This window comes from Giraffa tippelskirchi, chromosome 1 (assembly GCF_054371585.1).
Source record: "Giraffa tippelskirchi isolate mGirTip1 chromosome 1, T2T-mGirTip1v1.2.pri, whole genome shotgun sequence".
NCBI lineage: Eukaryota > Metazoa > Chordata > Mammalia > Artiodactyla > Giraffidae > Giraffa > Giraffa tippelskirchi.
The window spans coordinates 143,705,487-143,727,971 of NC_137275.1; the positions used below are offsets into that span (position 1 = coordinate 143,705,487).

The 22,485-nt window shown below is 37.8% G+C and overlaps 1 protein-coding gene across 11 annotated transcripts in view; it reads right to left on the bottom strand.

Moving 5' to 3' along the window:
* The window catches only part of FOCAD (focadhesin), a 301,886-nt gene that overhangs the window by 221,450 nt on the left and 57,951 nt on the right, over positions 1–22,485 (bottom strand). For 7 of the 11 annotated variants that reach the window (XR_014076742.1, XR_014076743.1, XM_081569963.1 and 4 more), the window contains one exon: positions 4,919–5,020. The exons of 3 other annotated variants lie outside the window; for them this stretch is intronic. Coding sequence is in view for 5 of the 8 variants with exons in the window: in XM_081569963.1 (XP_081426089.1) it covers positions 4,919–5,020 (102 nt within the window). In the remaining 3 variants the exon portion in view is untranslated. Of the gene's footprint in view, positions 1–4,918; positions 5,021–15,458; positions 15,572–22,485 lie in introns of all 11 variants that reach the window. One more of the 11 variants, XM_081569968.1, reaches the window with a different exon arrangement.

Below are 22,485 nucleotides of genomic sequence, written 5' to 3' on the forward strand. Positions count from 1 at the left end.
TGGAACAACAGACTGGTACCAAATAGGAAAAGGAGTACGTCAAGGCTGTATATTGTCACCCTGCTTATTAATTTATATGCAGAGTACATCATGAGAAACGCTGGGCTGGAAGAAGCGCAAACTGGAATCAAGTTTGCCGGGAGAAATAACAATAACCTCAGATATGCAGATGACACCATCCTTGTGGCAGAAAGTGAAGAAGAACTAAAGAGCCTCTTGATGAAAGTGAAAGAGGAGAGTGAAAAAGTTGGCTTAAAACTCAACATTCAGAAAACAAAGATCATGGCATCCGGTCCCACCACTTCATGGCAAATAGATGGAGAAACAGTGGAAACACTGTGACTGCAGCCATGAAATTAAAAGATGCTTATTCCTGGGGAAACAAGTTATGACCAACCTAGACAGCATATTAAAAAGCAGAGACATTACTTTGCCAACAAAGGTCCGCCTAGTCAAGGCTATGGTTTTTCCAGTAGCCATGTATGGATGTGAGAATCGGACTATAAAGAAAGCTGAGCACCCAGCCATTAAAAAGAATACATTTGAATCAGTTCTATTGAGATGGATGAAACTGGCACCCATTATACAGAGTGAAGTAAATCAGAAAGAAAAACAACAATACAGTATACTAATGCATATATATGGAATTTGAAAGATGGTAACGATAACCCTATATGCGAGACAGAATAAGAGACACAGATGCATAGAACAGTCTTATGGACTCTGAGGGAGAAGGTGAGGGTGGGACGTTCTGGGAGAATAGCATTGAAACATGTATATTATCATATGTGAAACAGAACACCATTCCAGGTTCAATGCATGAGACAAATGCTCAGGGCTGGGGCAATGGGATGACCCAGAGGGATGGGATGGGGAGGGAGGTGGGAGAGGGGTTCAGGATGGGGAACACATGTAAACCCATGGCTGATTCATGTCGATGTATGGCAAAAACCACTACAATACTGTAAAGTAATTAGCCCCCAAATAAAATAAATAAATTTATTAAAAAAAAAAAAAGAAAGCTGAGCACCAAAGAATTGATACTTTTGAATTGCAGTGTTGGAGAAGACTCTTGAGAGTCCCTTGGACTGCAAGGAGATCCAACCAGTCCATTCTAAAGGAGATCAGTCCTGGGTGTTCATTGGAAGGACTGATGTTGAAGCTGAAACCCCAATACTTTGGCCACCTGATGCGAAGAGTTGACTCATTTGAAAAGACCCTGATGCTGGGAAAGACTGAAGGTGTGAGGAGAACAGGATGACAGAGGATGAGATGGTGGGATGGCATCAATGACTCAAAGGACATGAGTTTGAGTAAACTCCAGGAGTTGGTGATGGACAAGGAGGCCTGGTGTCCTGTAGTCCATGGGGTCGCAGAGTTGGACACAACTGAACTGGATTGAACTGAGGTGTTAAGAACATCCATGAATAGCTTATCAGTTTTCTCCTACTTTGAGGTGCTAAAGGTGAAATGTAAGGTTCATGCAAAGAAAAGTATTTCCAAGGTGTTATTATTTGACACTAAAAGCATAATGTGAGCTTTCCTAGGAAATATACTATCTAAAATCTCTGTGCTTAATCTGTTCTGATTCTAGATTTTGCATTTCCTACGTGCTATCTGATGATTTATTATCAATGCTGTAGAGTATGAAATCAACTGGTCTTAAGGAGAAAAGGGAAATAAACAGATAGCCTGAAATCCCAAAGTGACTAAAAATGTTTAAAAATGTAATCCACTGTGCATGTTTACACACAAGACTTCCACATGTGTGTTCAACAGGGAGGGAGAAATAGTGGGAAAAGACTTGGAATGAGAGTCAAAAGACTGAGGCTTAGGGCCCAACTCTGCCAACTGACTAGCCACGTGACCTTGAGCAAATCATTTAGTGTTGCTCTCCTTAGTTCCCTCTCTGAAAACTATGTGTTAGCCTAGTTAATCTTGAAAAAGCCAGGCCTAAACACCACGTGTGTTACTCAGTCATGTCCGACTCTTTGCAACCCCATGGAGCTCGCCAGGCTCCTCTGCCCATGGGATTCTCCAGGCAAGAATCCTGGAGTGGGTTGCCATTTCCTTCTCCAAAACACCATGACATCATTGTCAAGTTATCCAATCCTTAGTTCTATAGAGATGAAGTCTTGACATCAGAGGCCTTCTACAAATGAGTGCAGAATTTAACTAGAAAATCATGTGCCCAAAAATCTAGCATGAAGATACACTGCTATTTCAGGGCATTTACATTCTACTAAAAATGAAACCAAACAGCTATTCTAATCAACAATTCCTAAGACAGAAAGGTCTAGGGTACTAGCTATCATCACAATATTTTGCCTCCTTCCTATAGTTGTGAATCACCATTTATATTCTTACTAAATTACCAAATTTCCTTCATTATCTTCTAAATGTAAAAACGACTAATCTAACTCACTCTAAAATTAAATCTCAGGAAACTAACCGTCTGCTGAAAATGCAACCAGAATTATCAATTTCATCCTGCAAAAAATAGTCTCATGGTGCAAAAGTAGAAATGAGACAACTGAAATTCTTTGCAAAGAAATATAAAATTATTTAGAACTCCTAAAAAGCTCTAGATAGCATACTCTAACACCTCAGAATTCAAATGAAAGGATTAAGTCAATAAAAGCTTATCAGTAAATAAATCAAAATCAATAAATAATCTTTTCTCCTTATGAACATCTGGATATTATCATTAGAAGAACTACTTCCAAATTCCAAAATAATACGCCTTTGAAATGAAAACAACCAAAATGTAATTTAATTATTTGCTAACTGAAGTATGGGACAAGTGAGATATTTGTTAGGATTACCCTAAAAAGAAGCTTAATAACAAATTTGGCACATAAGCAGCACATCTTTTATAAAATATCCCAATCCATTTAACAAGAAAAATTTCATTAAACAACTGTTTATAAATTTGTTAATTTTGCTTTCTGACATGGATGAACCAAGACTTTTTTAGTAAATATTAATATCTTACCTTTGAAAATGCAGTCATGGGTGAGGTAAGAGAAGATGATAATGTTTATTTCAAGATATTTATTCAATTGTTATACAGATTTTTCTTACTGGCAGATGATTACAAGGTTCCCTATATCTCTTTAAAGCTTCTTCTGACAGTATATCCTGCCTGGAAATTCTATCTAAAATTAAAGACTTTAAAATGGAATTCTAATAAATTGTATCTATAGGACATTCTAAGACCTTCAAGAATAAGAACACATGAATATAGCTAGTGTGGGAAATGTAGCTCAGGCATTGGACTACATGGTCAATGGTACTATCCTACCATGACCTTGTATAGGAGTACTAAGTAAGCAGTTAGATAATATATTTTAGGAGGCACTTTACAACCCACTGCCTGGGCCCCACCAATCTGTGAGCCTCCTGTGTATACATATATACATTGAACATTTGTAAGCACCTAAACTGTTCCAGGCATTGTTAACATAAAGAATATTGAGACACAGTTCCTGCCCTCAAGAAAGTTTCAGTTAATGAAGGATAATAATTATAAGACAATGTAGTAAATATAATGATGTCAGATATCACAACTGAAGTTATTAATCTAGCTTGTGGTAAGTAAACACTTCCTGGGAGAGATAATACCTAAAAAGAGATTTAAAATAGAGAAAGTGATCAAGAAAGGGTTAGGGTACTAGTTAGAAAAGGGTTGTGATGAGATTCAAGACAGTAAAGTAGAAATTAATAAGCAAAAGAAGAGGCAAGGGAATAGCACTTCTTCCTGTGTAGAACCAAAGCAAGTCAGTGTATTGCTGAAAATGTAATTCATAAATCATGAGATAAAGAAAGGAGAAAATAAAATTGGTGAAACATATCATACACAGAGCCTAGTATATAACATAACAGATCTCATCCTGTAGCCCAGGGATTTTCCAACTATTTCAGAGACCAAACTATTGTTTTCCAATAGAAAGCTGTTGTGAGATAGCAACACATTATAAGAAAAAAAAAAGTGTATAAAAACAGAGCTGGGACTTCCCTGGCTGTCCAGTGGTTAAGACGTTACTTTCGAATGCAGGAGGTATGTGTTCAATCCCTGGTCAGAGTGCTAAGATCCCACATGCCTCATGGCCCAAAACCCAAAACATAAAACAGAAGCAGTCTTGTTATAAATTCAATAAAGACTTTAAGAATGGTCCACATCAAAAAAAAAACCAAACAAAAACAAAACTTAAAAAAAAAAGCTGAAGGGGTGTGAGGGTGTTTCCATGTTTAGCCTATACATTGCAAGTACAGTTTGAAAATCACAGTGATGGTGACTTAAGCTAGGGAGTGATACAAAGATCTGCTCTCCTGATATGTCACCCTGATGGATGGCTTAGAGAATGGCCTTGAGCAGGATGAGATGGAAGGCAGAGATGCCAGTTAAGAACAGGTGGCAACAGTCACAGCAAGAGATGACCACCTGAGCTAATGCCATGGTAACAGAATGGGAGAAAGCTTTGAGGACCATCAGAAGGCAGAAGGCTTTGGTGAAGCTAAACTAACTGCACATATGGTGGTCATCTGGTCCCAGTTGGCAATAGTGCTTAATCCCAACTGGCACTGGTTTCTAATGGAGAGATTAACTCACTAATCAATTTTCAGCAGGAAGACCTGTCACCAATATGTACCATGCAGTAGCCTACTGAATATTTCCAATCAACTTTCCCAACTATCCAATGCTTAGCTTCTTTAACAGTACCTGTTCTCATGGCCAATATTTCAACAATCAATAAAACTGGTAGGACTTTTTTCTCTTAAAAAGAAAACAGAAAACTATATCCTGCTCTAAGACATTTCTGCAGGAGAAAACATTACAATCAAAGCAGCATAAAAGAAAAACTCTAAAATTAGCATATACTATTCCATCTCCCTAATTTATTTTATTTTATATTACCTTTCAAGGCATTGCTGGAAAAAAGCTGTCAGCTGCTGCAAAATGACTGGCCAGCAGTCAGGTCTGTGCTCAAGAACAGTGATCAAAGGCTGAGGATGGTTTCTGAAAAACACACAGTCACACTGGAAGCTGTCATTTCAGGATACACATTTTTAATATCCAAATATAGCAAGAGAAAAAACCATTGCCATCTAGAAACTTTTTTCCAGGATTCATAATTATCACAAAATCATCACTTGCTGCATTTGTTTCAGAGTTGGCTCATTAGAACAATTTTTTTTTTTATCTGTTTTCCAGAAAAAAGAATAAACCTGAGTCTTACAGACCCAAATTTGACAGCAGTCTCTGTTATCTAATAGCTCTATGACTTTGGCCAAGCTCCTCAATCCAGTAGCTCTCTCATTATCCACTCCCTTGATTCCCTCATTCTTAGAAATCTCCTCTTCCTGCTGATGAATCTCTTTGCAGACCTGGAAGATTCCATCTCCGCTAACACTGTCCCAACCTATAAGCACCATCTCTCTGTCTCTGTGGAGCTTCACTGGTGGCTCAGCGGTAAAGAATACACCTGTAAAGCAGGAAACATGGGCTTGATCCCTGGGTCGGGAAGATCCCCTGGAAAAGGGGATGGCAACGCACTCCAATATTCTTGCCTGGGAAATACCATGGACAGAGGAGCCTGGCAGGCTACAGTCCATGGGGTAGCAAAGAGTCCGACACAAATGAGCAATTAAACAACAGCTCCGTCTCTGTTCCCATTTACCCCCATTCTTCTCAATATATAGCTCTGTGTTCCCCCAATATACTTTCAGTAAGGAAAAAGAAAATATTTCTCCCATCTCAAATAACAAACTCTGCAAATTATAAATTCTGAAAATTTCTGTTGAACAAGGACAAATCTTTTTATCCGGGCTCCATCAATCAAGATACCAAAAAGACTACATAAAAGATCTGAAATGTGAAGGATTCTCAAATAAAGGGGTTAAAAAAAGAAAAGGAAAAAAGACAAACAAATTATTCTAAGTAGTACAAAAAGTCTACTGGAAATTGTAAATTCATTAGCTCTTTAAACTATGAAGTACAGAATTTTCAGTTATTAGTGACGTGGCTTCTTCCTCCAGGAAAAAAAATTATAATTAAAAATGTTACTTATTTTTTTAATGAAGTATAGCTGATTTCCAATATTGTGTTAGTTTCAGGTGTACAAAAAATGATTCAGTTATACCTAGATACATATACACAAACTTTTTTTATTCTTTTCCATTATAGGTTATTATAACATATTGAACATTGTTCCCCATGCTATACAGTAAATCCTATTGTTTATCTATTTTATATATAGTAATGTGCATCTATTAATCCCATACTCCCAATTTCAGTTCAGTTCAGTTCAGTTCAGTCACTCAGTCATGTCTGACTCTTTGCAACCCCATGAACCGCAGCACACCAGGCCTCCTTGTCCATCACCAACTCCCGGAGTCCACCCAAACTCATGTCCATAGAGTCGGTGATGCCATCCAACCATCTCATCCCCTGTCGTCCCCTTCTCCTCCTGCCCTCAATCTTTCCCAGCATCAGGGTCTTTTCAAATGAGTCAGCTCTTTGCATCAGGTCAACAAAGTATTGGAGTTTCAGCTTCAACATCAGTCCTTCCAATGAACACCCAGGACTGATCTCCTTTAGGATGGACTGGTTGGATCTCCTTGCAGTCCAAGGGACTCTCAAGAGTCTTCTCCAACACCACAGTTCAAAAGCATCAATTCTTCGGAGCTCAGCTTTCTTTATAGTCCAACTCTCACATCCATACATGACCACTGGAAAAACCACAGCCTTGACTAGACTCCCAATTTATCCCCCCCTTATCCTTTCCTGTTTGGCAACCATAGTTTGTTTTCTATGTCTGTGAGAATATTTTTGTTTTGTAAATAAGTTCATTTGTACTATCTTTTAGATTTCACATATAAGTGATATCATATAATATTTGTCTTTCTGACTTCATTTATATAATAATCTCTAGGTTGATCAATGTTGCTGCAGATGGTATTATTTCATTCTTTTTTTATTCTGTTTTTAACTTTATCGTACATTGGAGAATAGTTTATTAAGAATATTTTGGTAGTTTCAGGTGTACAGCAAAGTGATTCAGTTTTATATATATATATATATATATATATATAGTGTGTCTATTTTCTCAAATTTTTAAAAAATTTTAAAAATGCTATTTGAAAAAAATTCACACCATATAGATGCATCTATCTTTTTTACATAAAAAGAATTATATGCATAATTTTAATTCAACAATACAGCACTAGCAATGTTTAAAAAAAAGGAAAGAAAAAGATCAGACCATCAGTCACACTCAAATGATTTTTTAAAACTGCCTTCTTGGTGGTTCTCAAAACATGATCACCTTACCAGCAATATCAGCATCACCTGGGAACTTGTTAGAAATCAAATAAATTCTCAGGCCTCAGCCAGACCTAATAAATAGCTCTCCAGACAATTCTGATACACTGCTATAAAGCAGTGGTACTCAGCCTGGTTGTGTGTTAGATTCATCTGTGGAGCTCTTTTTAAAATATGAGTGCCCAGGCTTCAATTATACTGGGGTTGCTAGGTGTTGACCCCATGCATTAGTAATTTTTAAAAATTCTTCTAGCAATTCTGATGTGTTGCCAGAGTTGAAAATTGGTACAAGTTAAAAACCACATAAGAGGGAGGTTAGTAGTTGGGAAGTTTTCTGATTTTTTTTTTCCTCTCTTAAACAGAAAACTATGGCACATACATCACACTGAAACACTCATGTTAAACATCTCTCTGACACTACTACACAGTTTCTGGGTATTATAACACCATCTCTCTATTCTCTCCTCAACCTCACCTAATCAATCAGCCACTAACTTCAAATGCTGGCAGGCTCCTGTTTGTTAAAGCACAGGCTATTTCTGAGTGATCAGATTACTGCCATTGCTAAAGGATCACTCCAAGTAACTCTTTATGCCAAAACTTAAAAATCCTATCAAAATCACATTTCTAAATTCCAAACTCCTTGGCAGTTAATCCTATCTAGAATCTGCTTCTACTCTAGTTGTTACAGATACTAAGAAAATAAATGCTACAAATCCTAAAAGCCTCTCAGGTATGTCACATCATCCGAACTTCTTAGACTACAAATTCAGTAGGTCATATTCAAGCAAACATGAATGAAAAGGAAAGAACAGCAACTGTAATTAATTTTAGCTATGGGTTTTCCTTCTGACAAGCACCATATTGAAATGAGGAGCATCAGGTATGACCACCCACTAGTCCTCCAGCTAACGGTGGCATTTATGACTATTTAAGAAGAAAATCCAACAAAATACTACATAGTTTTTGTGTGATCGTAAAACATTTAGGTGCTTTTCAATATTCTTCCCTTATGTCACCTCCTACCTCTTCCCACTTCTCACGTTTCCTCCTCCAAAAACTGTTAAGAATCTACCTCCTTTTCAGAGACTCACAGACTTAGACAAAAACTTATGATTGCTGGGTGGAAGGAAGTGGGGAAGGGACAGTCAGGGAGTTTGGAATGGACATGTATACACTCCTACATTTAAAATGGATAAACAACATGTGGATACAGCACACGGAACTCTGTTCAATGTTATGTGGCAACCTGGATGGGAGGGGAGTTAGGGGTAAAATGGATACACACATATGTATGGCTGAGTCCCTTTGACGTTCACTTGAAATTATCACAACATTGTTAACTGACTATACCCCAACAAAATAAAAAGGTTTTTAAAACATTTTTTTAATCTATCTTTTTAAAAACTATAAAGAATGTATCTCCCTTTAAAAATAGTTTTGTCCAAATTAAATCATATCAACAGAAGTAAAAGACAGTAATTTAAATTAGATTAGAAATGATGCATATATTAGCAAACAACTCTATCATACTTTATAAATAGCTTCTACTTTACTGGAATTGTGGGACCCATTGTAACTTTGTCGTATGACTAACTTTGTTGGAGGCTCGTTCTGCTAGCTTTTGGGTTCAGCAAATTCTATTCAGTATCTCAGACTTAAAACTATAAAGACGAGATTATGTAGAATATAGAATAGGGATTATCCAAATTAATTACTGACTTGTGTTGCTGTTTAGTCACTAAGTCCTGTCTAACTCTTTTGCAACCCAATGGACTGTAGTTTGCCAGGCTCCTCAGTCCATGAGATTTCCCAGGCAAGAATACTGGAGTGAGTTGTCATTTCCTCCTCTCGGGGATCTTCCCAGCTCAGGGATCAAACCCCTGTCTCATGCATTGGCAGGCGGATTCTGTACCACTGAGCCACCAGGGAAGCCCAATTACTGACTTAGACATCTGGAAAATTAATTTTTCCAGAGAATTGATTAAGTCAGATCCAAGTGAAAATTTGTGGGAATAAGATACAATATTGATTCCAAGAAATTAAAAACCTTGACAGAGAAAGGAAGTTCAAATTAAGAACACTGAATATTACTGCTGATTAACATTGATTACCATTATACTATTTCAACTTGGTACAACTAAGCTAAAATCAATTATAATTGCCAAAATTCTGTTTTAATACTTTGAATATAATGAAGAAAAGAGCTAAATTTTCCCTTGTGAATCACTACAATGGCATGTGAATGCACATATAAAATAATACATAAAGCTTTATGCTTTATAGAATGGACATAGTTTTTAATTCAGTCTACTTTATTGTGCAGTTGCCATACATGAAGTTTTCTCAGTCTGGCTCTACTGACATTTGGAGTCAGATAATTCTTTGGCATAGGGGTTGTTCAACATACCATGGGATATTTAGCAGCATTTCAGGCCTCTACCCACTAGATGCTAATAGCATTCAGTCTATTTTGATCGACATGACAATCAAAAATGTCTCTAGACATTACCAAATGTCCTCCTGGGCCACAATTTCCCCTGGTTAAGAACCACTGAACTAGGTAAAATGGAAAGCACTGTGCAAAGTACAAAACTAACTCAAACATAGTACTAGCCCTGAGCTATTCAAAAAGACAATGATTCCACAGTTATCCTTCTTTACTGACCCAAAAGCAATCAATCAATCATGTCCAAAATTTGAAGTTTCTTATGGAAATATAGTCATCCAATAATAACATTAGGTGCACAAAGGTAATGGTATAGTAGAAAATAGAAGACTTAGAATGGAAAGCAAATGTACAATTATTCCTTGCAAAAAACAGAAGCATGTTCCAAAATAAACAAACAGTATTAAATATTACGCATGCTAATCTGGGTATGATAGAAAATAGTGCTAATTTCTTATTTAAAATACTATAATTAGCACATTTAAAATGTCCTAAGGCTAAATATAGTTCACTCTTCATATAGTCAAGGATTGATTCTCAAATTTATAGATTATTCAAAATTTTTCTTTCCTTTCTTCTCACTGCTTATTAGCCATTCCAATTCTTCCAAGTACCTCTGAGAAAGGTCAAGGTAAATCTACAATTCAAACTTTACTCGTCATTAGAAGCACTGTTGAGGAATAAAAAAATGTGATACAAAAGAATATCAAAAAAAAACCTGGGTTATGCCTTAAAATGTCAATTATCCCCCAAACTGGTAGTCAAGATAAAGAGTAAGTTGACTACAACATTTTACTCAAAATGATAGGTTGAACATACAATCAACCTGACCACTTGTAAAGCTAACAGTGGCAGACAATAAGCTCTATACAATTTTGAAAAGCAAACACAAATGTGGGGCACTGAAGTCATTATTTACATAAGCAGTGCCTACATAGCATCATCCGAATCATTTACTGTTATGCTGCCACATCCACGTCTCAGAAACAAAAACTAGAAATGGAGAGGTGATGTGAAATAGTGGAGGGAAAACACTGAATTAAAGAAATGAATCAAGAGTTCCAAATTCACCTTCTGTCTCTGCAACACACTGTGTGATCTCAAGCAAGAGAATTAACCTCTCTTGCTTGGGCAAGAGTTTCTTCAGCTGTAAAATGAGGAAACCAGACTAAGTACCTTCCAGGGCTAGAGTTCTATAACCCAAGTCACCCATTAAAGCTCTAACCTTTGAATGCTTAAGATCAGAGGTGGAACCAAGGCCTGTAAAGGCAGAAAGCAATAAAGATGGCTCTCAACTATTAATAATTCTATGCCAAGTTTAAACAGCTCTAAGGCCAACGTCTAATAAAACCTAAGGCCTCAAAACAGTAGTCTCCTATTTTTATCTCAAATAAATAAATCACCTCATATTTTTCATTTCAGAGAGAATTGCAGTACTGTATCCAGAATAAGCCCACAGAAAATTTCAAATCAGGATTTCCTGACTCTTAAGACATCCATCCAATAGGCTCTGCTTTCTTCTTAAAAGAGAATAACATTGTTTCTAAAGATTGAAGTCAATACAAAACAGGCAACCAGGTCACCCTCCATTGGCCTCTGGTGCCTCTAATTTCTCCTTCACTCTGTGGTTTTTAATATTGCTGTTGTTGTTTTCCTGCCACAGATGAGCCAATCTGTTGTATGTTCTTTGGCATTTGCCCATTTCAAAATTTGTAAATGTTTTAACTGACATTTTAGGTAAAGCATTTAACACAGTACCTAACACAAAGAATACTTTGTAAATGTGGTTCTATTATGATTATCATGCAGGTAAATTTGTATCTTAAACTAGAGCATAAGCAGCTTGAAAGCTGGGTCTCTTACCTTTTCACTCTTATGCTTCCCTTTCAGTCCCAAATGCCCATTTTAAATAAATGTAACAAACACCCACTTTTCCCAAAGCACCTTTTTAAACTCTTTGAATGGATCATGAAAAACCAACAGCACAATCCCTCTAAGTACACTGTTTCAAAGTTAACAAGGTTCAGAGGGGAAAAAAAAAAAAAGCACAGAGGAAGCAGGCAGCTGCTGCTGCTAAGTCGCTTCAGTCGTGTCCGACTCTGTGCGACCCCATAGACGGCAGCCCACCAGGCTCCCCCGTCCCTGGGATTCTCCAGGCAAGAATACTGGAGTGGGTTGCCATTTCCTTCTCCAATGTATGAAAGTGAAAAGGGAAAGTGAAGTCGCTCAGTCGTTTCCGACTCTTAGCGACCCCATGGTCTGCAGCCTACCAGGCTCCTCCGTCCGTGGGATGTTCCAGGCAAGAGTACTGGAGTGGGGTGCCATTGCCTTCTCCTGAAGCAGGCAGAGTTCCTACCTAATACTTCAGGACTCCCTATCCTTTAATAACATTGTCAACAGCACAGAGCAGTGCATGCATCTTAACAGACTGGAGTGCGGGAAGGAATAAAGAATAAATTCGTGGCTCCACTAGACTAGCACAGAGACATCGATAAAATAAGCTATGTAACTAGATTCACCTTTCCAAGTATAAATGCATCAATCTTAATAGAAAAGAAGGAGTAAAAAAAAAAAATAGTCTTGTGGTAGGCAAATCAAAAAGCAAAAGTTATTTGTAACCTTTAGATCACCTCAACCTTTCTGCTACATCTCTGAATGTAGGAAAGCTATGATTTGATTTATATCATAAATTCAGTGATAGACACAGATTGCCTTTTCTGTGTGAGGAAACAATGCCTGCAGTCACCATGCATTTTCATGTATGCAGCTGTGACCCCGGCGCTTTCAGAAGCATAGCATAGCACTTACTACATCAAATATGCATTTTAAAAGCATTTCTCTAACTGCTCTGAGTTTTGATTTGAAAACGTTGGTTAGAAGCCAAAGTAGGGTTCAAATAAGAAAAAAAAAAAAAGCTCTGCAGATTTTAAGATAAAAATGAATAAAAATTGATTGCACAATAAATATTACTATAAAAAAAAGAAAAATTAAATGATAATAGTGAATCCTTATCTATCCTATAGAGTCTTAAGACAAATGCACTTCATCCACGCCAGAAAAAGAAGACTTGGAACAAAAAGTTTAATTTTGACATTTTTTATTAACTTCCTTTTTCCTTTGGGTCTATAAGGCAGATAGGGAGAAGATAAGATTTCTTCGAAAAAAGACTTCATATTACAATGGTTCTGCCCTCATAGTGAACCTTTCCCAGGATTCCTATTTTGAGAGGCAGGGTTTTAACAATAACACAAAGATTTTTGCCAATGTCAGAAGGGTGGAGCTATTTTAGGTACTAGCTGGTGGCTAGGGGAAACATACAGACACACAGGGGTTCAAAACATCTATTATTAAGTTACATCCTTGATTGGGAAAGAAAAGAAACTAGAGATAAGATAAATAGGCTAATAAGGCAAAAATCAAAATATTTCGTGCTCTTAAAGACACTTACCAGCAAATCACCATACCAATTTCTAAATTAAGCATGTGCACTTAGAAGAACTTATAAAATATTTCCTGGTGGCAACTGCTAACTGGAAGATAGTATATGTACAAATTATTCTTTAGGTCTGATTTTTAGACACCAAGTGTAAACCCCAGGTGACTGGAACCATAAACTGTGAACAAAGATTCCCCTGGGTGGGAAAGAGGAGGGAAAAGAGGAAGTGAAAATGAAAGCAAAACATCCAGTTCGACAGTAAGAATCAAGTCATATATGATATCCACATCTAAAGCATATCTGTATCTTCACTGCCATTAATAAATCTGAAAGGAGTGGTAGAGTTGGGAAATTACCATTTTGAAATTATCTTAGTGAAAATTAATCGGGGGTGGGGTTGAAGCTGTGAGTTTAATGAGGAACACGATATATTCATGGTCTCATAGCATCTTCTCCACAGATCGCTTATTAATTACAAGAAGAAGATGGTAACTATACAGTAGAGAAACCAGATATTACCTTGATAAGGGTAATGAAAATTAAAATCACCAATGAAAGGCAAGATGGACATCAGGGTCTCCAGACGAGATGTCCTGAGAAAGACACAGCAACACTTTCAAAGTGTTCGAAAATGTCAATGTCATAAAAGATCAAGGATGAGATCATTCCAAATTTTAAAAGACTAAAAAGATATGACAGTTAAAGGTAACATATGATCCTAAACTGGAGCCCATACACTAAAAATAAAAAGGAAAGAGGTATGAAAGGACGTTATTAAGACAAATGGCAAAACTAGGATATGGATTATAGGTAAAAGTGTTAAATGAATGTTAAATTTTCTTGATTTGATAACTGTACTCTGACTATATAGAGAATATCCTTGTTCTTAGAAAACATACCCTACTGAATATGTACAATCTACTCTCTAATAGTTTTTAATTCTATAGAGAGACGGATAATGAGAATGTGGAAAATCAGTGAATTGGGGTAAATGTCAGATGGAAATTTTCTGTACTATTCTTGCAACCTTTTCTGGAACTTTAAAATTCTTTCAAAATAAGTTTAAACAATAAAACCTTCAATGACTTCCCACTATTCTTTAAAGAATACCCAAAGTCTCTACCATGGCCTTGCATCTTCTAGGCCATGTCTAACTCTCCTGAGCCTCTGTCTTGGACTCTTCCTCCCTTGACACTAAGCTCCAGGCACCCCGCCTCCTGTTAGTTCCTCTAGGGTACCAGGCCCTCACAAAGCAGCAGCTAAGCACATGCTTTTCCCTAGATCTGAGACACTCTGCACTCTTCGCACAGCCAGTTCCATCTCACTCACCAAAATGGAGAGAAGAGACAATGCAAAAAGAGTTTAAAGCTAAGAAGAACCTAGTTATCAAAATTAAAACTGGGGCTACCTTTTGACATCCACAACTACAAACTGGTCTTGGTGCACTGCACATTAGTATTTACCTTAGGACATTTTCTTATTTCTATTTGATTACCCTAAGGAACGAATGCATTTGCTGCTTCCCAGGTGGCTCAGCTGGTAAAGAATCTGCCTGCAATGTGGGAGATTTGGGTTCAATCCCTGGCCTGGAGAATTCCATGGACTGTAGAGTCCATGGGATCGCAAAGAGTCAGACACGACTGAGTGACTTTCACTCTTCAGGGGGAAAACAGGTATGAACCACAAAGTACTTCAACCTTCAGGACACACATCTTTAAGATCTCAAAATTAACTCTACATCTAAATAAACTCATAAGACTACACAAACAGATATGCAAATACTGACAGAGTACATAACTTTCGTCTACTCAGGGTGTAACCATCCACTGCTATTGGTCTAATCACCCATTTCAAAGCATACCATCTGCCCAAAACATTTAATATTCCCTTATTTCAGAAAGTACAGCTTGATGTTGATCAGACCAACTCTCTCCATAAACAAGATTCTTAACATGTGATATTTGTGCATGTCAGCCACTGTCTGGCACATCAGAATAACGCACAAATTCTGGAACAAGCAGTTACCGCTCATGAATTCACAGCTATTTCCTCACTTCAGCTGAGGAAAAAGAGATCTTAAAAAGACTGCCATAATATGAATACATAGAGGAAAAATTAAAAGCAAGAGTACATGATAAAATTTTAAGAGAAAAAAAATGGCATATTACAAAGAAAATGAGCCTCTCATAATTTATGAATCTTAAAATTTTAGTTTGGGCTTCCTTGGTGGCTCAGTGGTAAAAACTCACCTGCCAATGCACAGGTTCAATCCCTGGGTGGGAAAGATCCCCTGGAGGAGGAAATTGCAACCCACTCCACTGCTCTCGCCTGGGAAATCCCGTGGACAGAGGAGGCTGGTGAGCTACAGTCCATGGATTCGCAAAAGAATCAGACGTAACTTAGTGATTAAACAATAACAACAACAACAACAAAATTTAGTCATTCTTTCTTATTATCAAAATACCAGGCAAACACTGGTTCTCTGCTGCACTTCCTGTATGGTCAATGTTATAGAGCACTGAAATAACTTAGTTAAAGATAAGTGGAGTTCAAGCTAACAAGAAATGGGAGGGAAAAGATAAGCCTGAAATAGAGGATATCTTAGTGGTCATCTTTCATGGTGTTTTTTTTAAGTGGTTAATCTAAAAATTGTTCACAGATTAAAAAAAGGGGGGGGTTAAAGTTCTTGAAAACAGTTAAATGTCTAAATCAGAGGTCACAAATGGTTGCCCTTGGATTGTATCTTGTGAGCAGATGTGTTTGGTCTGCCAACTCTGTATCTTGAAAAATTGGAATTGTTTTCCAACATTTACCAGTCAGAATATTTCATATAAAATGTTATTAATATTGAAGGATCTGAAGGTCTGGCGACAACAGAGCCCTATGCCTCACTGCAACAAATGGCCAGCAGTTCTCAATCCAACTACCACACTAGTAACAATCCAGGAAGCCTTGAAAAATTACCAGTGCTTGAGGCTGACCCCTACTCATCCTCGGGAGAGCCCAGGCATCTACAGTTAAAAGTTCCTCAGAGAACTCTAACAGTGCAACCAGAATTGAGACCCTTGGGCTGAGAGTAAAACTTGGCATATTCTCTTTGTTTAATCACAGTAGCCAATTGTGCTCTATTGCTCTTCCAATTCATCCCCATTCTAAAAGGCCCTGGGAATCGAAACTCCATTTAAATATCCTCCTTTAATCTTGTTTAAGTCACAACACTATAGAAGGGTTCAGTTAAGCAAAATGAACTTTACTGGCTACACACACTCTAATCTGATGTATCTCAAAGCAGGGTGGGTAAATAGATCATCTGTGTATCCAAATTTCTTCTTGAAGTGCATGTTCCATACATATACATGAAAAATCTGAACTCCTTTGGCACTAAAACACTGAAAACCATCACTGGTTTGTAGAATGATGCTGAGGATTCAAGGGATTAGAGCTGATAGAGTCCCTGAAGAACTATGGACGGAGGTTTGTAACGCTGTATAGGAGGCAGTGATCAAAACCATCCCCAAGAAAAAGAAATGCAAAAAGGCAAAATGGTTGTCTGAGGAGGCCTTTCAAATAGCTGAGAAAAGAAGAGAAGCAAAAGGCAAAGGAGAAAAGGAAAGATATATCCATCTGAATGCAGAGTTCCAAAGAATAGCAAGGAGATAAGAAAGCCTTCCTCAGTGATCAATGCAAAGAAACAGAGGCAAACAATAGAATAGGAAAGACTAGAGATCTCTTCAAGAAAATTAGAGATACCAAGGGAACATTTCATGCAACGATGGGCACAATAAAGGACAGAAATGGTATGGAACTAGCAGAAGCAGAAGATATTAGGAAGAGGTAGCAAGAATACACAGAACTATACAAAAAAGATCTTAATGATGCAGATAACCACAATGGTGTGATCATTCACCTAGAGCCAGACATTCTGAAATGTGAAGTCAAGTGGGCCTTAGGAAGTACCACTACAAAAAAAGCTAGTGGAGGTGATGCAATTCCAGCTGCACTATTTCAAATCTTAAACGATGATGCTGTGAAAGTGCTGCACTCAATATGCCAGCAAATTTGGAAAACTCAGCAGTGGCCCCAGGACTGGAAAAGGTCAGTTTCCACTCCAATCCCAAAGAAAGGCAATGCCAAAGAATGTTCAAACTACTGTACAATTGTACTCATCTCACACGCTAGCAAGGTAATGCTCAAAAGTCTCTAAGTGAGGCTTCAACAGTACGTGAACCGAGAACTTCCAGATGTTCAAGCTGGATATAGAAAAGACAGAGAAACCAGAGACCAAATTGACAACATCTGTTCAATCATAGAAAAAGCAACAGAGTCCAGAAAAATATCTACTTCTTCTTCACTGACTACACTAAAGCCTTTGACTGTGTGGATCATAACAAATTGTGGAAAATTCTTCAAGAGATGGGAATACCAGACCACCTGACCTGCCTCCTGAGAAATCTGTATGCAGGTGAGGAAGCAACAGCTAGAACCGGACATGGAACAACAGATGGTTCCAAATTGGGAAAGGAGTACGTCAAGGCTATATATTGTCACCCTGCTTATTTAACTTATATGCAGAGTACATCATGCGAAATACCATGATGGATAAAGCACAAGCTAGAATCAAGACTGCCAGGAAAAATATCAATAACCTCAGATACGCAGATGACACCACTCTTACGGCAGAAAGCAAAGAAGAACTAAAGAGCTATGGCAAATAGATGGGGAAACAATGGAAACAGTGACAGACTTCATTTTTGCGGGCTCCAAAATCACTTCAGCCATGAAATTAAAAGACGCTTGCTCCTTGGAAGAAAAACTATGACAAACCTATATAGCATATTAAAAAGCAAAGATATTACTTTGCCGACAAAGCTATGGTTTTTCCAGTAGTTATGTATGGATGTGCGAGTTGTACTATAAAGAAAGTTGAGTGCTGAAAAATTGATGCTTTTGAACTGTGATGTTGGAGAAGGCTCTTGAGAGTCCCTTGGACTGCAAGGAGATCAAACGAGTCAATCGTAAAGGAAATCAGTCCTGAATATTCTTTGAAAGGACTGATGCTAAAGCTGAAATTCCAGTACTTTGGCCACCTGATGCAAAAAACTGACTCATTGGAAAAGACCCTGATCTGGCAAAGATTGAAGGCAGGAGGAGAAGGGGACGACAGAGGATGAGATAGTTGGATGGCATCACCAACTCGATGGACTTGAGTTTGCACAAGCTCCAGGAGTTGGTGATGGACAGGGAAGCCTGGAGTGCTGCAGTCCATGGGGTCTCAAAGAGCTGGACACGACTAAGTTACTGAACTGAACTGAACTGGGCCAGGAGAAATACCAAATGCCCAAAGGTTTGTGTTTCATTACTTCTGCACCCAAATGTTTATCACAGCATTATTTACAATATCCAAGATATGGAAACACCTTACGTCCCATCGATGGATGTATGGACAAGGAAGATGTGGTATATATGCACAATGGAATACTACTGAGCCATAAAAAAGATGAAATCCTGCCATTTGCAACACATGGATGGACACTGAGGGTAATACGCTAGGTGAAATAAGTCCAACAGAGAAGGATAAATACCATATGATTTCATGCACATTTGGAATATTAAAAATAAACAAACCAAGCAAAAACAAACACACAGATACAGAGAACAGGTTAAGTGATTACCAGAGGGGAAGAGAAGTAGGGGGAGGGCAAAATGGGTAAATGAGGTCAACTTTATGGTAACAGATGGAAACTAAATATTTGGTGGTAAGCATGCTGTAGTGTATATAGAGGTCAAAATATAAGGTTGTACACATGAAACAGTAATACAAAACAATGTTTGCTCAATTTTTAAAAAGTTTTAATAACGCGTGTACCCCAATGTTCATCGCAGCACTGTTTACAATAGCCAGGACATGGAAGCAACCTAGATGTCCATCAGCAGACGAATGGATAAGGAAGCTGTGGTACATATACACAATGGAATATTACTCAGCCATTAAAAAAAATACATTTGAATCGGTTCTACTGAGATGGATGAAACTGGAGCCCATTATACAGAGTGAAGTAAGCCAGAAAGAAAAACAACAATACAGTATACTAATGCATATATATGGAATTTGAAAGATGGTAACGATAACCCTATATGCGAGACAGAATAAGAGACACAGATGCATGGAACAATTTTATGGACTCTGAGGGAGAAGGTGAGGGTGGGACGTTCTGGGAGAATAGCATTGAAACATGTATATTATCATATGTGAAACAGAACACCATTCCATGTTCGATGCATGAGACAAGGGCTCAGGGCCGGGGCAATGGGATGATCCAGAAGGATGGGATGGGGAGGGAGGTGGGTGGGGGGTCCAGGAGGGGGAACACATGTTAACCCATGGCTGATTCATGTCAATGTATGGCAAAAACTATTGCAATGTTGTGAAGTGATTGGCCCCCAACTAAAATAAATAAATTTATTAAAAAAAATAAAATAAAATAAAGAAACTTCATTAATAAAAAAAAAAAAAAAAAGTTTTAATAAAAAATAAGATGACCAATATTTGGTTTTACTATTCTGCAAGTGAATCAGCTATTAGGACAAAAAGAAAATCCAACAGTATACTAGGAGAGTCCTTAACACCATAAAATTATGCTTGAGTTTCCTGCCTAGAAAGCTTATAATTACTTGTCATACTACTTCCATTATAGATCAACCCTACAACATAACCAAGGAAAACCTTTCAGTGGAGGTCTAAGCTACTCATACCCTTTTTTATATTTTCATACACAGCTCATCGGTTTCCTCTCAAAAGCTGGATGATATTGCTCACCAACATGTGGCATAACAAGATTCTAAAACAGCATGACAATTTTATGATTGACTCAGGTAATCATAGCTCTCTTGTGGGAAATCTGCTTTTCAGGCTCACCTCTCCTGTGTTTCTACCATCCACAATCCCCCATGGAGGAACCTCAGGCTCTTACGTACTCAATTACACTCTACTGATTTACAGTGCCAAACAGCCATTCACATGAGGGCCCTCCATAAACATTACTGGATTATGCCAACTCAAGTGATTGATTCTGGACCTCTTAATGTGCCACCACTCTACACACAATCCTTATATAGCCAGTATAATTTCAGTTCTTCAAACGAGGCTCCCGATCCACACCTTGCATCTATTGTCTTCTAAAAACAAGCCTATGGCCTAAAGAGCCAACTACTGGAGAAAATAAACTATAAATAGAAAACAGGTGAAACATTACAGGTAACAGAGTTTAGCACTCACAGAGAGCACAATCAGGGGGAGAATCTAATTATTCTGCATGACTGAAAATGTCCTTATATCATCATCAAAAAAAATAAGATGGCTATGATCTACCTAGAAAATCTCACCAGAATGCAAGCTCTGATTCAGGTAATCTGAGATGGGGTCCGAGATTCCACATTTCCAACAAGCTCCCAGGAACTGCTAATGCTGCTCAAAGCTCTGCTACTTAAAGTATGATAGGGAAACAGCAGTATCACCATCACCTGTGAGCTTGTTAGAGCCCATGAGAGATCTAAGGAAAGAGAATCTGCTATTTAACAAGGTCTCGGGTGATGAACATGCATGGTAGAGAGCTGCTAACACACTATCTTATACTCACTGTTGATCAGAATCACCTGGGACTTTTCTGAATCTGATTCAGTTGGTCTAGGGTATTTCATTTTTCCTATGTTCATCTGTTTTTAGGCATACTCCGACTTAGCGACTGAACAACAGCAAAAGGTGGTTCTCATGAACAGCCAGTGTTGAGAACCAATGAAATTAAAAATACTTAATTGGGTAGCTCTAGGTTGATACAGCTATGGTTAATGAGTGAGGAATTTGAGGAAATGATGAAAATGTCCTAAAATTGATTATGGCAATGATTGTATGACTACATGAATATACTAAAAAATCACTGAACTGTATACTTTAAACAGGTCAGTTGTACAGTACAGTATGTGAATTATATTTCAATAAAACTGTTAAATAAAATTTTAAAACTCCAACAGCTTTCCTATTTTAAAATAAGTAAATAACTCCTCCTGAATAACAATGAAGTGGAATTATTTCCTATCCTGGAACTCTGCCCCAAGAGTTTGAACTTCTTTCAAAAAAAGGGGAACATGGGTTCAATCCCTGATTGAGGAACCAAGATCCCACATGCTGTGGGGTAACTAAGTTCACGCCACAGCTAGAGTCCAGTGACGCAACTACAGTCCGAGCACCACAGCGAAATATCCTGCATGATGCAAGGAAGATCCCACGTGCTACAATTAAGATCCAATGCAGACAAACAAGTAAATAAATAATTTAAAAAACAAACGCTAACAAAAAATACATAAAATGCAAATCTGACTGTGTTTTTAAAAAGCGACTTAAGAAACTCGAGAATATGCTCATAAAAATAAAGGAGATGGTAAGTAGCACTAAACTAATAGGAAAGATCACTGTAATAAATGAGACACTGTTTACTTACTATCAGAAGGAAAGTACTACACATGTATGTAAGTAACAGGCACTATATATTAGGAGAGGCACTCACAGCTTCTGATAGCAGTGGTGTCAAATGCTTGAAACTGCAGGTTTTATATGCTCAAGCCAATGACAATTTCCAGGTATGGTCTACTTTCCCTATTAGATCACCACAGCCTATGTAAGTCATTTTCCCCCAGAACCAGTGCCCTTGTTTAGGGTGCCATGGGTTCATTCTTTATAGACAGGGATATTCTAGATGCATCACTGAACAGATTTTCTAGGGCAATATACACTGATTATGGGACATCTTCTGGCATCCTCAACTAAGTGGGAGCCACTCTCTTATGAAATGACTTTCTAGGACCTTCAAGGCAATGGTTAAGGTCACCTTCACAAGTAAGTATGCCTTCCCTTGCCCAAACTCTCCCATAAAATTCAATGCATTTCACTGGAACTATTGCTGTATATAGCATGTTACATTCTATGGTCTCCTGCATTGCATGCAGATTCTTTACCCTCTGAGCCACCAGAGAAGCCCTATATAGATAACAACAACAAAAAGGCAAATCAATGCTGTTAATTACTGACCTTGCCTTGGGTAATAACCCTTGGCTAGTCCCGTTACTTTTTATAGTGAGGAAGTTTACCTTCCTGCTTTTAATACATTTGTTCAATGAGCTCTTCAGTTTTCACAGTATTGGGAAGATGATTCTATATCCCAGATCAAAATGAATGACCTGAATTTTGGACAAAAGATTCCAATTCCAAGGAAGCAAGCTGAA